The sequence below is a fragment of the Microtus ochrogaster genome, chromosome 6, assembly GCF_000317375.1.
Source record: "Microtus ochrogaster isolate Prairie Vole_2 chromosome 6, MicOch1.0, whole genome shotgun sequence".
In the NCBI taxonomy this organism is placed as follows: domain Eukaryota; kingdom Metazoa; phylum Chordata; class Mammalia; order Rodentia; family Cricetidae; genus Microtus; species Microtus ochrogaster.
In genome coordinates, this window is record NC_022013.1 from 81,836,165 (window position 1) to 81,848,834 (window position 12,670).

Here is a 12,670-nt window from a genome sequence, read left to right on the forward strand (position 1 = left end):
GATGGGTTGATCGGGATATCAGAATTAGCCAGTAAGGGCTAGAGCTAAAGGGCCAAGCGGTGATTAAATGAACACAGTGTCCGTGTAATTATTTGGGGTAAAGCTAGCCGGAGGCGGCTGGGGTGCTGGGGCCCCGCCGCTCCTATTACTACACCTGCCTTCACTGTTTTTAATGACGAACTGTTACATGGAACTGTGAGTGAAATAAACCCTTTCCTCTCCAAGTTGCTTTTGGTCATGGGGTTTCATCACAACAATAGTAACCCTAAGACAACATGAAACCTACAGAGGACATTGTATACACAAAATGTATCAGACTCCCAACCATGGCCTTTCTGCCTGGTTGGCATAGGCTCCCAGAATTTGGATCACTAAAGCATTATCCTAATAATAGCATAAAAGTATACCAACAACAACATAAAAATAACATAAAAGCTCCCAGGCAGGAGGGAGTATTCAATAACCTGAATCAAGTGTATTTGGTTTTGCTTTTAAATTCTTATTGGTATCAATATTGATGAGCTGCACAACTCCTCAGCCTCCAAGCTGGCTTCTCCTCCCAACATTACATCCCCAGCCTCTCCTCCCACACTCCCTTCCTGGGAAAGCCCGGCCCCTCCCACGGCCCTCTTGAAGTAGATGACACACATCTTTAGCCCAAATGTCTCTCCTGAGCATTGAACTGAGTTTTCAACTGTCAGATGGCCAGATGGTGACCAAATGCATGTGCCAAGGGCAATGGAGCCTCCTCATCACTGGGAGGACGACGCTGAGAGAGTAAGGGATCAGCAGGGTCTCTGTGTGTCAGTGGGCAGCTCTGGTGTACCTGAGTGATGGTGGCAGGGCACGCCCTCCTTGCTGCCACCCCTCATCAGCGGCCCCTCCAATGGAGTGCAGCCAGGCTCTGCCAAGGAGTCTCCCCCTTCTGCCAACCTCACACCCTGCTGTCTGCCTCCGTTGACGCTGCCTCTGCAGCTTTTCCTCTTCTAGTCCTCTGGAGTTAAAGTCCTCAACATGTCCCTCCTGAGTCAATACAGTCATTTCCTACTGCCCTCCAGAGAATACATCTGCAGAGGGCAGGGCTTTGTCTCCACCTGTATCTGCCACCTAGTCTTGGAGACCTGCATGATAAATATTTAATGAGCAAAGGTTTTCTCTACATCTCTATCTTCGACGCTGCTAAAACATCCATTTCTAAAACAAAATGAAACAGATCATGCCATGCCCCCTGAAGGCCTAGTTTTTTGTAGGTTCCTATCCAAATCCCTGAGTGTTGTGGTTAGCCAGGCAAGTAGATCCAACCCACCCTCTGCATGGGCTGTTTACCAAGGCTGCTCTGAGCTATCCCTTGCTTTCAGTACATATTATTTCTCCTCCTAGATCTCTGTTCACACTGTTCTCTCTACTCAAAAAAATCATCTCCCAACACCGTCTTCGCCTGGAAATTATTTTATTGATCAAGACCCGGCTCCAGAGCCTTTGTGTTTCATGAGCTTCCACCCCAAGCCCCACCGCAGCCCTGAATCTCATTGATAAATGTCCACTATGAATCCCTATACCACAGCATGGTAATTATTTCCATGGACGCACTGAGACCAAGAATTGGGGGCTACACCGTGAATAGCTACACCACCCATCTACCCTGACCCGCGCTGTGGGACCTGTACGTGTTTGCTTTTCCATATCCCTTCCTGGCCAAGAAGACTTTTGGCAGGCTCCCTCCTGGTGCAGTAAATGTAGCACGCGTTCATCGTTTGTTCTCAACAATGCTGGCACCTCAGGGAGTTATGACACCACACACACACACACACACACACACACACACACACACACGCAGTTGATGTTTGCAGCACCTAGGGAAGACACTCCCTTTCGCAGATAACGAAACTCAGGAAGCAAGTAGGTTAGCATCCCCTCTGCCCAGTGGAAACAGCAGCAATGAGAACTGGTTACCCTCTACAGACATTGTGTCTCCCCAGAGCTCGCTCCCAGGATCCATACTGAAGCCACCAAGTCAACGGTAAAAGTAAGTAGGTGCCTTCCATCTCAAGACAACGGTGTAAACAGGATGAGAAGCGGAAAACAGGAAACAAAACAAAACTACTTCTAACCCAGAGCAAATGGGGATGTGGTGGAACCTGGGCAAGACTTTTTAAAAGGCCACATAGTAACTCAAAACTGAGTTCTTCTTAACCAGATAAACTAAAAGATTCTTAAAGATGGTTTCCCTATTTAAATATAGTTCAGTGCAATTTAATATCTCTATTTAAATTCCATTGTACTACTAAGTGCATGCTGTTATGCTATAACCTAAATTTGCAGGAGCCTCCTACCACCCCAAAAAGACTGTGTGTGCGTGTGTGTGTATGTGTGTGTGTGCGTGCACTGGATACATATGTATGTGTTCATGGGGCATGCACAAGCCTGTAAGTGTGGACATGTTAACTAGGGTTTAGTCAGTTATCTTCCTCTGTATTTCTCTACCTTATTTTTTTCAACAATTAATGTTTTGTGTGCACTGGTGTTTTGCCTGTACTATGTCTGTGTGAAAGTGTCAGGTCCCCTGGAACTGGAGTTACAGACAGTATGAGCTGCCATGTGGGTGCTGGGAACACTGTATGTGCAGTGTTTTGCTTGCAGATATGCATGTGTACCACATTTGCATCAGGTCCCCTGGAACTGGAGTTACAGACAGTATGAGCTGCCATGTGGGGGCTGGGAACACTGTATGTGCAGTGTTTTGCTTGCAGATATGCATGTGTACCACATTTGCATCAGGTCCCTTGGCACAAGAGTTGCAGGCATAAGCTGTGAAACGCTGGGAACTGAACTCAGGTCCTCTGTGAGAGCAACAAGCACTCTCCACCGCTACGCCAGCTCTCCACCCCACCACATACAACTTATTTTTTAAGACAGGGTCCTTTACTGAACCCAGAGCTCACTGATGGCTACACCAGCAAGCAAGCTCCAGACATCTCCTGTCTCCACCTCCACAGCGCTGGGATTATCTGCAGCCCAGCCTGGCTTCTCATGAGAGTGCTGGCGAGCTGAATGCATATCCATGTGTCTGTTGAGCAAGCACTTCGCCAACTGAGCCATCTCTCTGGCCCCCAACTCTTACCTTGAAATGTATCTTTGGGTTAGCTTAAGCTATTAAGAGTCCATGTTAGTTAATAGAAACCCTCGAAGGGGATGACTGAAAATCTTTCACAAGATTAAGCCTATCAGATTTCCATAAAACCAGTAGATCCTGTTATCTGTCTCATGGTGGCTTAAAGTCCAGAAACTCCTTCTACATTCCTTAAGGAAAACTTGAATTTCGCAACTAACTAGATCAGTACCAAGGCTGTGGGAACACACAACGTTAAATCCACTCTGAGAACATATTTTATGTCTTTCTTAAAAGAATCTCTTCCCCTTACTGGCTCACTCAACCCAACCACATATCTCTTTTATAACGGCAACCAGACCGAAGGAATGAGGTTGTTCTGTATTTTGTTACTGTCAGAAAAAATGAGAATATGGTGTGTGAGTGGCCTTTCTTGTCCAGCTCTTCTGCCGCAGTGGTGATTCTAGGAGACAAAAGGCCACCATTTCAGACAGAAGCGAGAGAAGGTCAAATACGGCTTCACGGCTTTCTTTTCCAAAGAGCTTCACCCTTCCTCAACGTCTTCGGAAACCTCGATTTCCTAAGGACAATTATGAAGTGACCACTGATCCAGCTTACTCGGCTCGGCAACTCTTCCCTCTTCTTTATACCGAAGTCCATTCAAACACACAGACAGGGTCACGAGAGGGCCTAGCCTGTGGAGGCAGAGCAAGCGTCTGGCACCACCATGGTGGAGGAAGTGGAGGCTCATTCTCTGCTGTGTTCCCAGGTTTAATGATGCTTTCTAAATAATGTCAAGAATTTGTTTTCATTTGACTTCTCTGATGTTCCCAATTTACCTTGTTTAAGATTAATAAAGCAATTACAATACTCCCAATTAAGAAGCTATTTCAAAATGCACTTTCAATTCCAGTTTGTGAGCGACTCTCTTAATTATTTCTCTTTGTTTTTCCTTCTTGGGTGGGTAACTTCTCTTAGAGCAGTTCAGACAAGTTTTTTTTTGTTTTTTTTTTTTTCGTAAAGATGAGGGAAAACTGGGCCAAATTCCTCCCAAAATTCAGCCTCAAGTTCATCTATCCAACATGTCTTCTCGGGCAGGAGAGCAAACAAAAGTGACTCTCAGATCTTATGAACCAACACATCTTATTCTTTCTCCAACGTAACATTTCAAGGGAGAAATGTTCTCTTGGGCTCAAAAGTTCTGGCTGCCACTGTCTCTCTCCTCAGTGTTCGGATTACAGGTGTGTGCCTCTGCGTCTTGCTTTCTAACCTGGCTTCTCTGAACATTAGGAGACTCCAGGAGAGCAACCTCACTGAGGTCTCTTAAAGCAAGATTTAAAAGACGGGAGAGATAGAAAAAGAAAACCCCTCCCCTTGGTGCACTCAGCAGTTACAGGTAGTGACACACACGAAGCCTGTTTGCATGGCTTTTAACACCCTAAGCACATGCTAGCTGTGCGATAATTAACACTTGTCCGAAGCGCATGGCAGCTGCAAGGAAAGCTGTGGCAACCCCTAGAAGGGGCTGGTGAGCATGCGTGTCACTGGTCCCGGCGACCAGGCATCTCTTTGCTCAGTGCAAGTAAAGTCAGGGAACATCCCATTCTGACCTGGGGGAACAGGTTCTGGGTTTCTGGTCTCTTGCTATCATTTCCTCAGAGTCCAAGGTTCAGGCTCCCTGGCCTCTACTTCATCCCAGATTATGGGATTTTCTTGTGGTTCACCAGTATGTTTTATGGCCCTTTCTGGTCACGATACTAGGAAAGGAAAGCCAACTTTCAAACTATTTGATAATTTCAGTTTAAATGGACACTTTTGGGTGAACTATCATAAAAATAGGGGTGGCCTAGATGTATCAGAGATTGGAATTGTCATGTCCTGGCATACTAAAAGGAAAAACATACCGAAAATGACAAGTGGCCTCGTCTTCTTATCCCTTGGGTTCCTCTCCTATTAAATAGGAACAAATCGTGGTGTACACCGTGCAATTCCATGAGGAGTTCAATGAGGTTACATATGTATGGGAGTGGGCGTTGACACATACAATGGTGTACACCGTGCAGTTCCCCATAGGAGTTCAATGAGGTTACATATGTATGAGAGTGAGCATTGACACATACAAAGTTGTACACCGTGCAGTCCCCCATGAGGAGTTCAATGAGGTTACATATGTATAGGAGTGGGCATTGACACATACAATGGTGTACACCGTGCAGTCCCCCATGGGTTAAATGAGGTTACATATGTATGGGGGTGGGCATTGACACATACAAAGCATGTCCCAGGTGTCTACAACTAGGATTGCTGACAATCTGGAAATGTTTATCAGTCGCTCAGATTCCAGCCGATTTAACATTTCATCCCATCTTTTCTCAATCTTCCATGGTTAGTGATGGTTGAACAGCGAGCTCCTGTGAAAATGGAGCAATTAGTAGGTAAGTGATTCATCAGATGCACGAGACGATACGTCTTTTGTATCTGCCATGGATGCCACTGTGTGTCTTCGCAAAAGGAGACTGTAAATAAGCTAAAAAGCTTTCTCATTTGGTCTTTTCTTTCCTTCAGTTTTCAGAAGCAACGATCCTGGTGACCTATTTAGACATACCATTACCCTGTGTGGTTGCTTCAATTATCAAACACTGAATGAGCTTCCAAAATCAGAAAAGGATAAAAAGAAGCAATTTGAAAAATCACTTTTCTCATCAGTATCAATCAATAACACTAGATTTTAAAATGAACTAAAAAAATCTATATTAGGAAATTTTTGTGCAAGTCATTTGCATTTAAACTTCTGAGAAGTTTTATTTGTATATTTCCTGGGAGCAAAACTGAATCCCCTTATATGTGTATTTCCAGGGCATACAATCGAGCCGAACGATGGAACAGAGAGATGTGGAAGGCAGCTAAGAGCTTGGAACCCAGCAATCCCTAAAAGTCTCCTTTATTGTGAATATATATTCCAAGGTTCCCATTGGAAATCACAGACAGTAGCAATCCCCATATACTATACTTCATTTTATCCTAGACCTATACACCTATAATAAAGTTAAATTTATGTTAGGTATAGTAAGGAATTAGCAATACCAAACAATACAATAGAACATTTATAACAATATGCTATAATACACATCTTCTGAATATTATTTTAAATATCCTACCATATTATATACTTGACATGGGGATTAATTTATATTCCATGCAGAAGCAACTGGGCAGGTTGGTGAAAGACTTCCTCATGCTTCTCAAAATGGCACTCCCTTTGTTATCACTTATTCTCGACTTTTCCACTTAGTATTTCCAGGCCGTGATGATAACTGGCCACTGAAATCACGGAAACAAAACTGCAGACAAGGGCTGACTACATTAATAGAGATCTTAATACTGTCAGGCCGCAATGTTAACTGGCAACTGAAATCCATGCAGCCACGTAAGGGCAGAAGCTGAATTTGAACTCTGCTCATCCTGGAAAGAATGCAGAGCCCTTGTTATCATCTGAAGGCCTTTTGGAAACACTGGAGATATATTTCAGACACCAAGAACAGAATAGCACAGCCCCTTTCCCTCATTTCTAGCCGGAATCTGCTGGGTCACGATCTTCACCTACCCCACCATTACGCTAGGGAATTAAAGACACTCTGGGTCTCTTTGACTTGCCTCTTCTCTTCTGGCTTGTGAGATTGGCTACTTGCTACAGGAAATCCTTCTGTACCCTCGAAGCTTTCAGATTTCACCTGACAATAAGCTGTGTTTCCACACTGCTTAAATCACCACAGGCTTTGTTGAGGAAATAAGTGCCCAAGTTTCGGGAGTTGGGACTTTGTTGACTAGGTTCAGTTTGAAACCATGGATTTTAGAGACAGCATTGCAGGAAAAGCTTCTACTCAACCACACATAAAATTTTTCTCAATAAAACTCCAAGATAACCACATCTACAAACTCGTTCCTATCTGCTGGCACACAGATATGCCTCATGACCCAGATGAGACCTCACCCTCACGGGGCTAAATTCAGACAGAACAGTAACTCGGGGGTGCTGACTCAGAAGCAGGGAAGTGGATAGTATAGCCTGCCTGATGTAACACTCCTGCTCCAAACACTATTTCCTGGGTTCTGATGCGAGACATTCACGATGCTCCCAAGACCCTTAAGGAAAGACTTCAAGTTATCTGTCCTTCTACGTAGTTCACTGCGGTCATAGCACCTGCATTCGTCAGTCTAGTCTCTGCTCTCTGGTGAGTCCAATCATGTGACCATCTCCACATCTCTGTACACAATATCTCTGCCACCCCTTCCCATCCTAAGTGTCTCCCTGTCTCTGAAGCCCTTCCTGACTCTCCTCCAGCGTTCCCTAGACCACCTCCAACTGGACATGGCCTCAACTTTTCATAACTCGTCCACCCACAGTGATTGTTTTCTAAACAGAGACGCAGGAAGTGAGGTGTCTATTTTTCTTGCTTTCAACCAACACCGACTGAGCATTGGGCCATGAATCAGATGCTGCGCTGGTGCCTAAAACATAAAAATGTATCAGTCAAGATCGCTGCCCTCAGTGGGCTTACAATGATACGATAAAGCACTGCTTCTTAGAGCAACGAGAGCCCAGGAGAGTGAAGAATTTACTGACTGGAGAAGCATACGATGATGATAAAAAAGTGTTCACTGGGATAAAATGGGAAGGTTCTATTAGTTTAAAAGAACTACGTGAGCAACAGGCCTTGGTTTGAGGTGGGGTCCAAGTAGTTCATGCTTCATGAATAAACAGATCAAAGATGCCCCAGACTATAGCACTGTCTTAGCCTTGCCATTACGTCTCCATGACCTTCTACAATTACTGAGTGTTTGTGGCATTTCCATCCCTGATACCAATTCCCTAAGATTTGTAAAATCCTCTTTATCATATACATAAGGAAGCTGAGAACACTCCACATCAAAATCCTCAAAGCTAGCAAGCGCAGCACCCGCTGTGAGAGTCCCAATATTAGAAGGAATTGATCTTGGAGGAGTAGTTTATAAAGCAAAGTCTAGGTCCTCTTCCAGTACCTCTGGGTGGACCACTTACGTCATCCCTCCAAACCCACGAGGCTTCTGGGAAAGTAGACTGAGGCAAAGGAAGAAAGGCAACAGAGACCACAGTCCAGTAGGATTCGTGGGCACAGCAGGGTCCTGTATCCACCCCCTCCCCAGATGCCTGGCAGGGGTCCCCACAGGATAATCATTTTCAGAGGCTCCAAATGAGGACCCTTCCACCCAGCTGACAAAAGACAGCTCCAAGAGAGCCACCCAAAGTCACCACAAGCTAAGCCAGGCTTATAAAAAGCTCTCCTAGGGCTGAAAGAGTTGAATTGGATCTCAGGCTTCCCAGGACAAAGCCTTTCCGTTTTGATGGAGTTCTTTTCTCTCTCCTCTTTTGTCTGGTCATTTTCTCAATTTCTGCCTTTCTAGTTCAGGCCTTTTTCTGTAAAACTTATACTGGGCACATGCTTTCTCCCCCCCACCCCGCTCTTAGCTCAGACTATTATATCTGGCTATTGTGGTGTTCCTTTTTCTCTGAAAGCAATCAAAAATGAAAATCCACATTTCAGAAGAGTGCCTATTAAATATGCACCTTTTGTGGGTTAAGAGAGGGAAAGCGCTCCGTGAGGCTGATTTCAGCTGTGTTTCACCTACAGATGAGACACTGGCTGAGACCTCTGCTCCTTAGCAGGTCATTGGCATCTGGTAATTGAGAAGGAGGTCAGGAAGTCTGGAGTTAGAAGCAACTGATTTTAAGGAACCCCTTAGTCTAAAGCATTGCTAATCAAACTGTGATCTTTGAACTGGAAGCAAAGACTTCTCCTAGGAGATGGGCGCATATTGAATATAGACCGTTGGGGCTGAAGAGATGGCTCCAAAGTTAAGAGCACCTGCCTCTCTTCTAGAAAACCCAAGTTCAGATCCCAGCATCCACACGGTGCCCCTCATGACTGCCTGTACATGAAGCTCCAGGAAATCCAATGCTCTCTTCTGGCTTCCTGGGAAACCAGCACAAATGTGGCAGATGCGTATGCACACAAACAACAGCAATAACTGAAAGAACATAGAAACACAGACTCTCAGGGACCTCCCAAAGCCAGCGGCATCGGGATCTATCTTTTAACAAGAGAGATTTGCATACACATGGATGTTTTAAGAGCAGAGGTTCGGAGTAATGGTAAATTTGCCTTCATTATCAACCTGGATACTACATAGATTTCTTTTCTGAGAAAGTAATTCCGTTTCATCCATGTTTAGGATGTCCCTTGCCATCCTTCCCTCCCTACACTGTGGATTCAGGCAGGAGTCCTAAAATGGTAGTAAGTATTCCTCCACAAACCAGCGTCACCAAACAAACAAATAAATAAGAGTTACAGCCATTCTGCAACACACGATCCCTATAAGAAAGGGCTCTGATGCTGAAGGGTGACAGGGAACCCTTGTTCCCACTGTTTCCAAGACTCTGGGAAGGGAGAGTGAAAGACACCACTGTACAAACTACAAAGGTAGCTGGGGAGTCCGAATGGTGTTGCTAAACCGAGCTGGGAAAGCCCTGGAAACAGCAATGGGTGAAGCCAAGAGCATAGCCTTTGAGTTCACCCCAAGCTCAGACCTCACCCAACAGCGGAGACACATGTAGATGGGCTCTGATTAGCTCATCTGTCACCTGCATGGGAGGCGTGAGCCAGGACGATGGTAAATCATAAGGGCCTGCCAGAACTGAAAGGCCAGAAAGAGGAAAGGCCCTGGGCCTGCTCAGTGGCGGTCTGCCTCTGATTCCCATCTGCCTATGAGGTAGGGCTAGTAGTATCCAGAGAGGGGAAAGCCCTGGCGGCCACAAGGACGTGGTCTGGACTCACACTTGACCTTGCCCTCTGTGAGGAGGACGCCTGCCTCAGAGGTACGTCTACTGAAAACTAAACAATGGCACCAGAAGTGACTCCTTGAGAGAAATAAAGTCAAGACAACCACGCACCTGCCCACTCCATCCAAAGCCAAAGTAAGAGTTTTCTCCCTAACTCAGACTCGATGCACACCATGATACACACCTTCACACCGCAGGCATCTGACAGCTGCCCACGGGGACAGCCTGGACTGTGAACTGCTCTGGGTTAAGGCCTGGGTGGTCACTCTCCTCCCCCAGTATTGCTCCCTCTCCATCCATTCCTTCGCCCCATCTTCACCTCCCAAGTCTGTGAAACAGCAACGTTTTCCCACATGCAAATGGCTCATTTCTGCCCAGCAATACTCGTTTCTCATCTAATGACAATCTTCCAAGGCATCCACAGGATCTCACAAACTTGTCCTTCACGTGCCCACAGCAGCAAGCTCTCAAGGAATATTTGGAACAGACGGGAGTGATGGACAGTGGTGCACAAGGGAGAAAGAGAGATGCTTGAGCAGGGGAATTCAGACAGGAACTCCATCTGTCTTCCTCTATCACAACCAAAACACAGCCCTCTCCCTTGAAATCAAGTGCATTACAGAAGAGCCGCCTACAGAGACTGGGGCTATCAATTTATTTCAGTTAACTTTCGCTTCTTGACTTGGTTCCCCCTGTAACCCGCTAAACGATCTTCCAGAAACATCCCTGAAGCTCTGCAACCATTCGCCCCCACCCCAGCAACCGCTGACGTGCCTCAACACACCATCTCCAAGAAACAGAAAGTTAACTTTCAAATAAACCTGTCCTTCAACCAGTCTGACCATGATTTCAGACCCTTGACATTCTTAAAGGTGGCTAGCCTAGTGTTGCCCAAATCCAGAAGTCAAAACCTGACTGGTCTGCAGAGGGCAAAGATCAAAGGTAAAAGGTCCACAAATACACCGCCTCTTATCTCTTTCTTATTCCATGCCTCTTTTTTTCTTTCTTAGCCAAAATGGAAATAATAGACCAGACTTTTGTCCTTCCTTCAGAAAAGCCCAACTCGGCTGCTGGTGGGTGTGCGAACCTGCACCGGGCTCCACAGAATTTTCTGTGAACTCCAGGGGTTTTGCAGAAGACTGGGACACAAGGATTCTGTTTCTCGGGCACCCCTAAAGTCTGCGTGTATGCAGGAGGCGCAGTGCTGTCCTGCCAGCGCAGGCTCCCCTCCCTGCTGGGCCGTCCAAGGCTCTCCCATCACAGCGGGGTTACTCACCACCCGTGAGCTGTGCTGGGCCAAAGCACAGCGCCAGTTGAAACCACAGGATCACGGCCAAGAGTCTCTGGGGGGACTGAGGCTGCTGTTGCTGCAGCTGCTGTTCTAAAAATCCATCTCCATTGCTCGGGTTCATTCCATGATACATCTTTCATCCACAGAGGGCATCCAGCTTGCAAGAGTCTGCAACCAGGAGCGGAACACGACAATACCCCGGGGTTGCCTGGGCTCTAGGGCCACGCTTTCCCTCCTCCACCCTGGGTACCCGGCGCCTGGGTTTTGCGGGCTCCATCCCGGGTAGCCCCTGCGCAGCTCCCGCCCCTTTCCCACGCCGAGATCCTCCCTGCCACCCCCCATGCAGGGTCCAGAGAGTAGCAGCCACCATGGGATGCTGCGCGTGCGGGAGGGATGGAGGAGGGGAGAGAGGACAGGGGTTAGTGCACACTGGCTCTGCGCTGGTCCCCAGGATTCAGCGGTTATGATCATGACAGGAAAGTCTAAAGCCTTCTAGCATCAAGCGGCTGAGAAAACACTTTTCCCGGGGCCTGTACATTTTACTCTCAGGAATCTCACAATGTACACCCTGCTGCCCCTGGCTACTTCTCTGCTTTTCCAGGGATTGGGAGGGTCCTATTGCCCCAATCCCCTATGAGATCTGAGCTGTGATTTTTATTTTAAAAATTCCTCCTTTAGGGGTGCTAAGCCCGGAGCCAACTCGCCCAGGCCGGCCTGCGCGCGCCTCCCCGGGCAGGCAAGCCCCTTCCGGGCTCCGGCTCTTACCTGTGGGTCTCATGCATGCAGCTTCCTTCCCTCCTCCGCCTCCTCCCCCCGCCAGTCTAACCCGCATCTGTGCGCGACCTCTGCTGCCGTCGCTGCGCGAGCTAGCGAGAGAACGAGACGGAAGCCTCGGCGGCTGCCGGGCTGCACCGCCCCCGCCCGTCCCGCCGCGCGCTCCCTCCCCGGGCTCCCCCCGAGAGCCCGCGGGGCGGGGGTGACTAGGGCCAAGGCGGCCGGGCTGCGCGCCCCCGGGGAGGAGCCCGCGTGCTCGGTACCTGAGCTCGGGATCGCGCGGCGGCGGCGCGGAGAGGGGGAGAGAGGGATGAGGCGGGAGCGCGCGCGGGGAGGGCTCGGGAGCGCAGGCCTGCACGCGCCTCGGCGGATCCCAGCCAGCGCCAGTAGTGGGGGTAAGGGGATGGCGAGGGCGGAGGAAGACGCCACGGCCAATGGGAAGCCGGCGCGCCTGCACCTGTCGGGCACGAGTCGCCAGGCAGCGGCACGCGCGCGAGGGGGGGGCACACGCATGTGCGCGCGCATGTACACAGGCACACGCACGCGCGCACACGTCCAGCTCTGCACCCCGATCCTTCACCAATGGCCTCTGGTGCCCTATGGGCACCACCATAGGCTG

At 48.0% G+C, this 12,670-nt stretch overlaps 1 protein-coding gene across 3 annotated transcripts in view; it reads right to left on the reverse strand.

Annotated features, from left to right (window-relative positions):
- Positions 1-12,380, reverse strand: part of Susd4 (sushi domain containing 4) — a 132,719-nt gene extending 120,339 nt beyond the window's left edge. For 2 of the 3 annotated variants that reach the window (XM_005348929.2, XM_026779931.1), the window contains exons 1-2: positions 12,043-12,301; positions 11,263-11,445 (exon numbers count right to left, since the gene is read on the reverse strand). In XM_005348929.2, the coding sequence (XP_005348986.1) occupies positions 11,263-11,410 (148 nt within the window). In that variant the 5' untranslated portion in view covers positions 11,411-11,445; positions 12,043-12,301. The other variant, XM_026779933.1, reaches the window with a different exon arrangement.
- Positions 12,381-12,670: the final 290 nt, after the last annotated feature.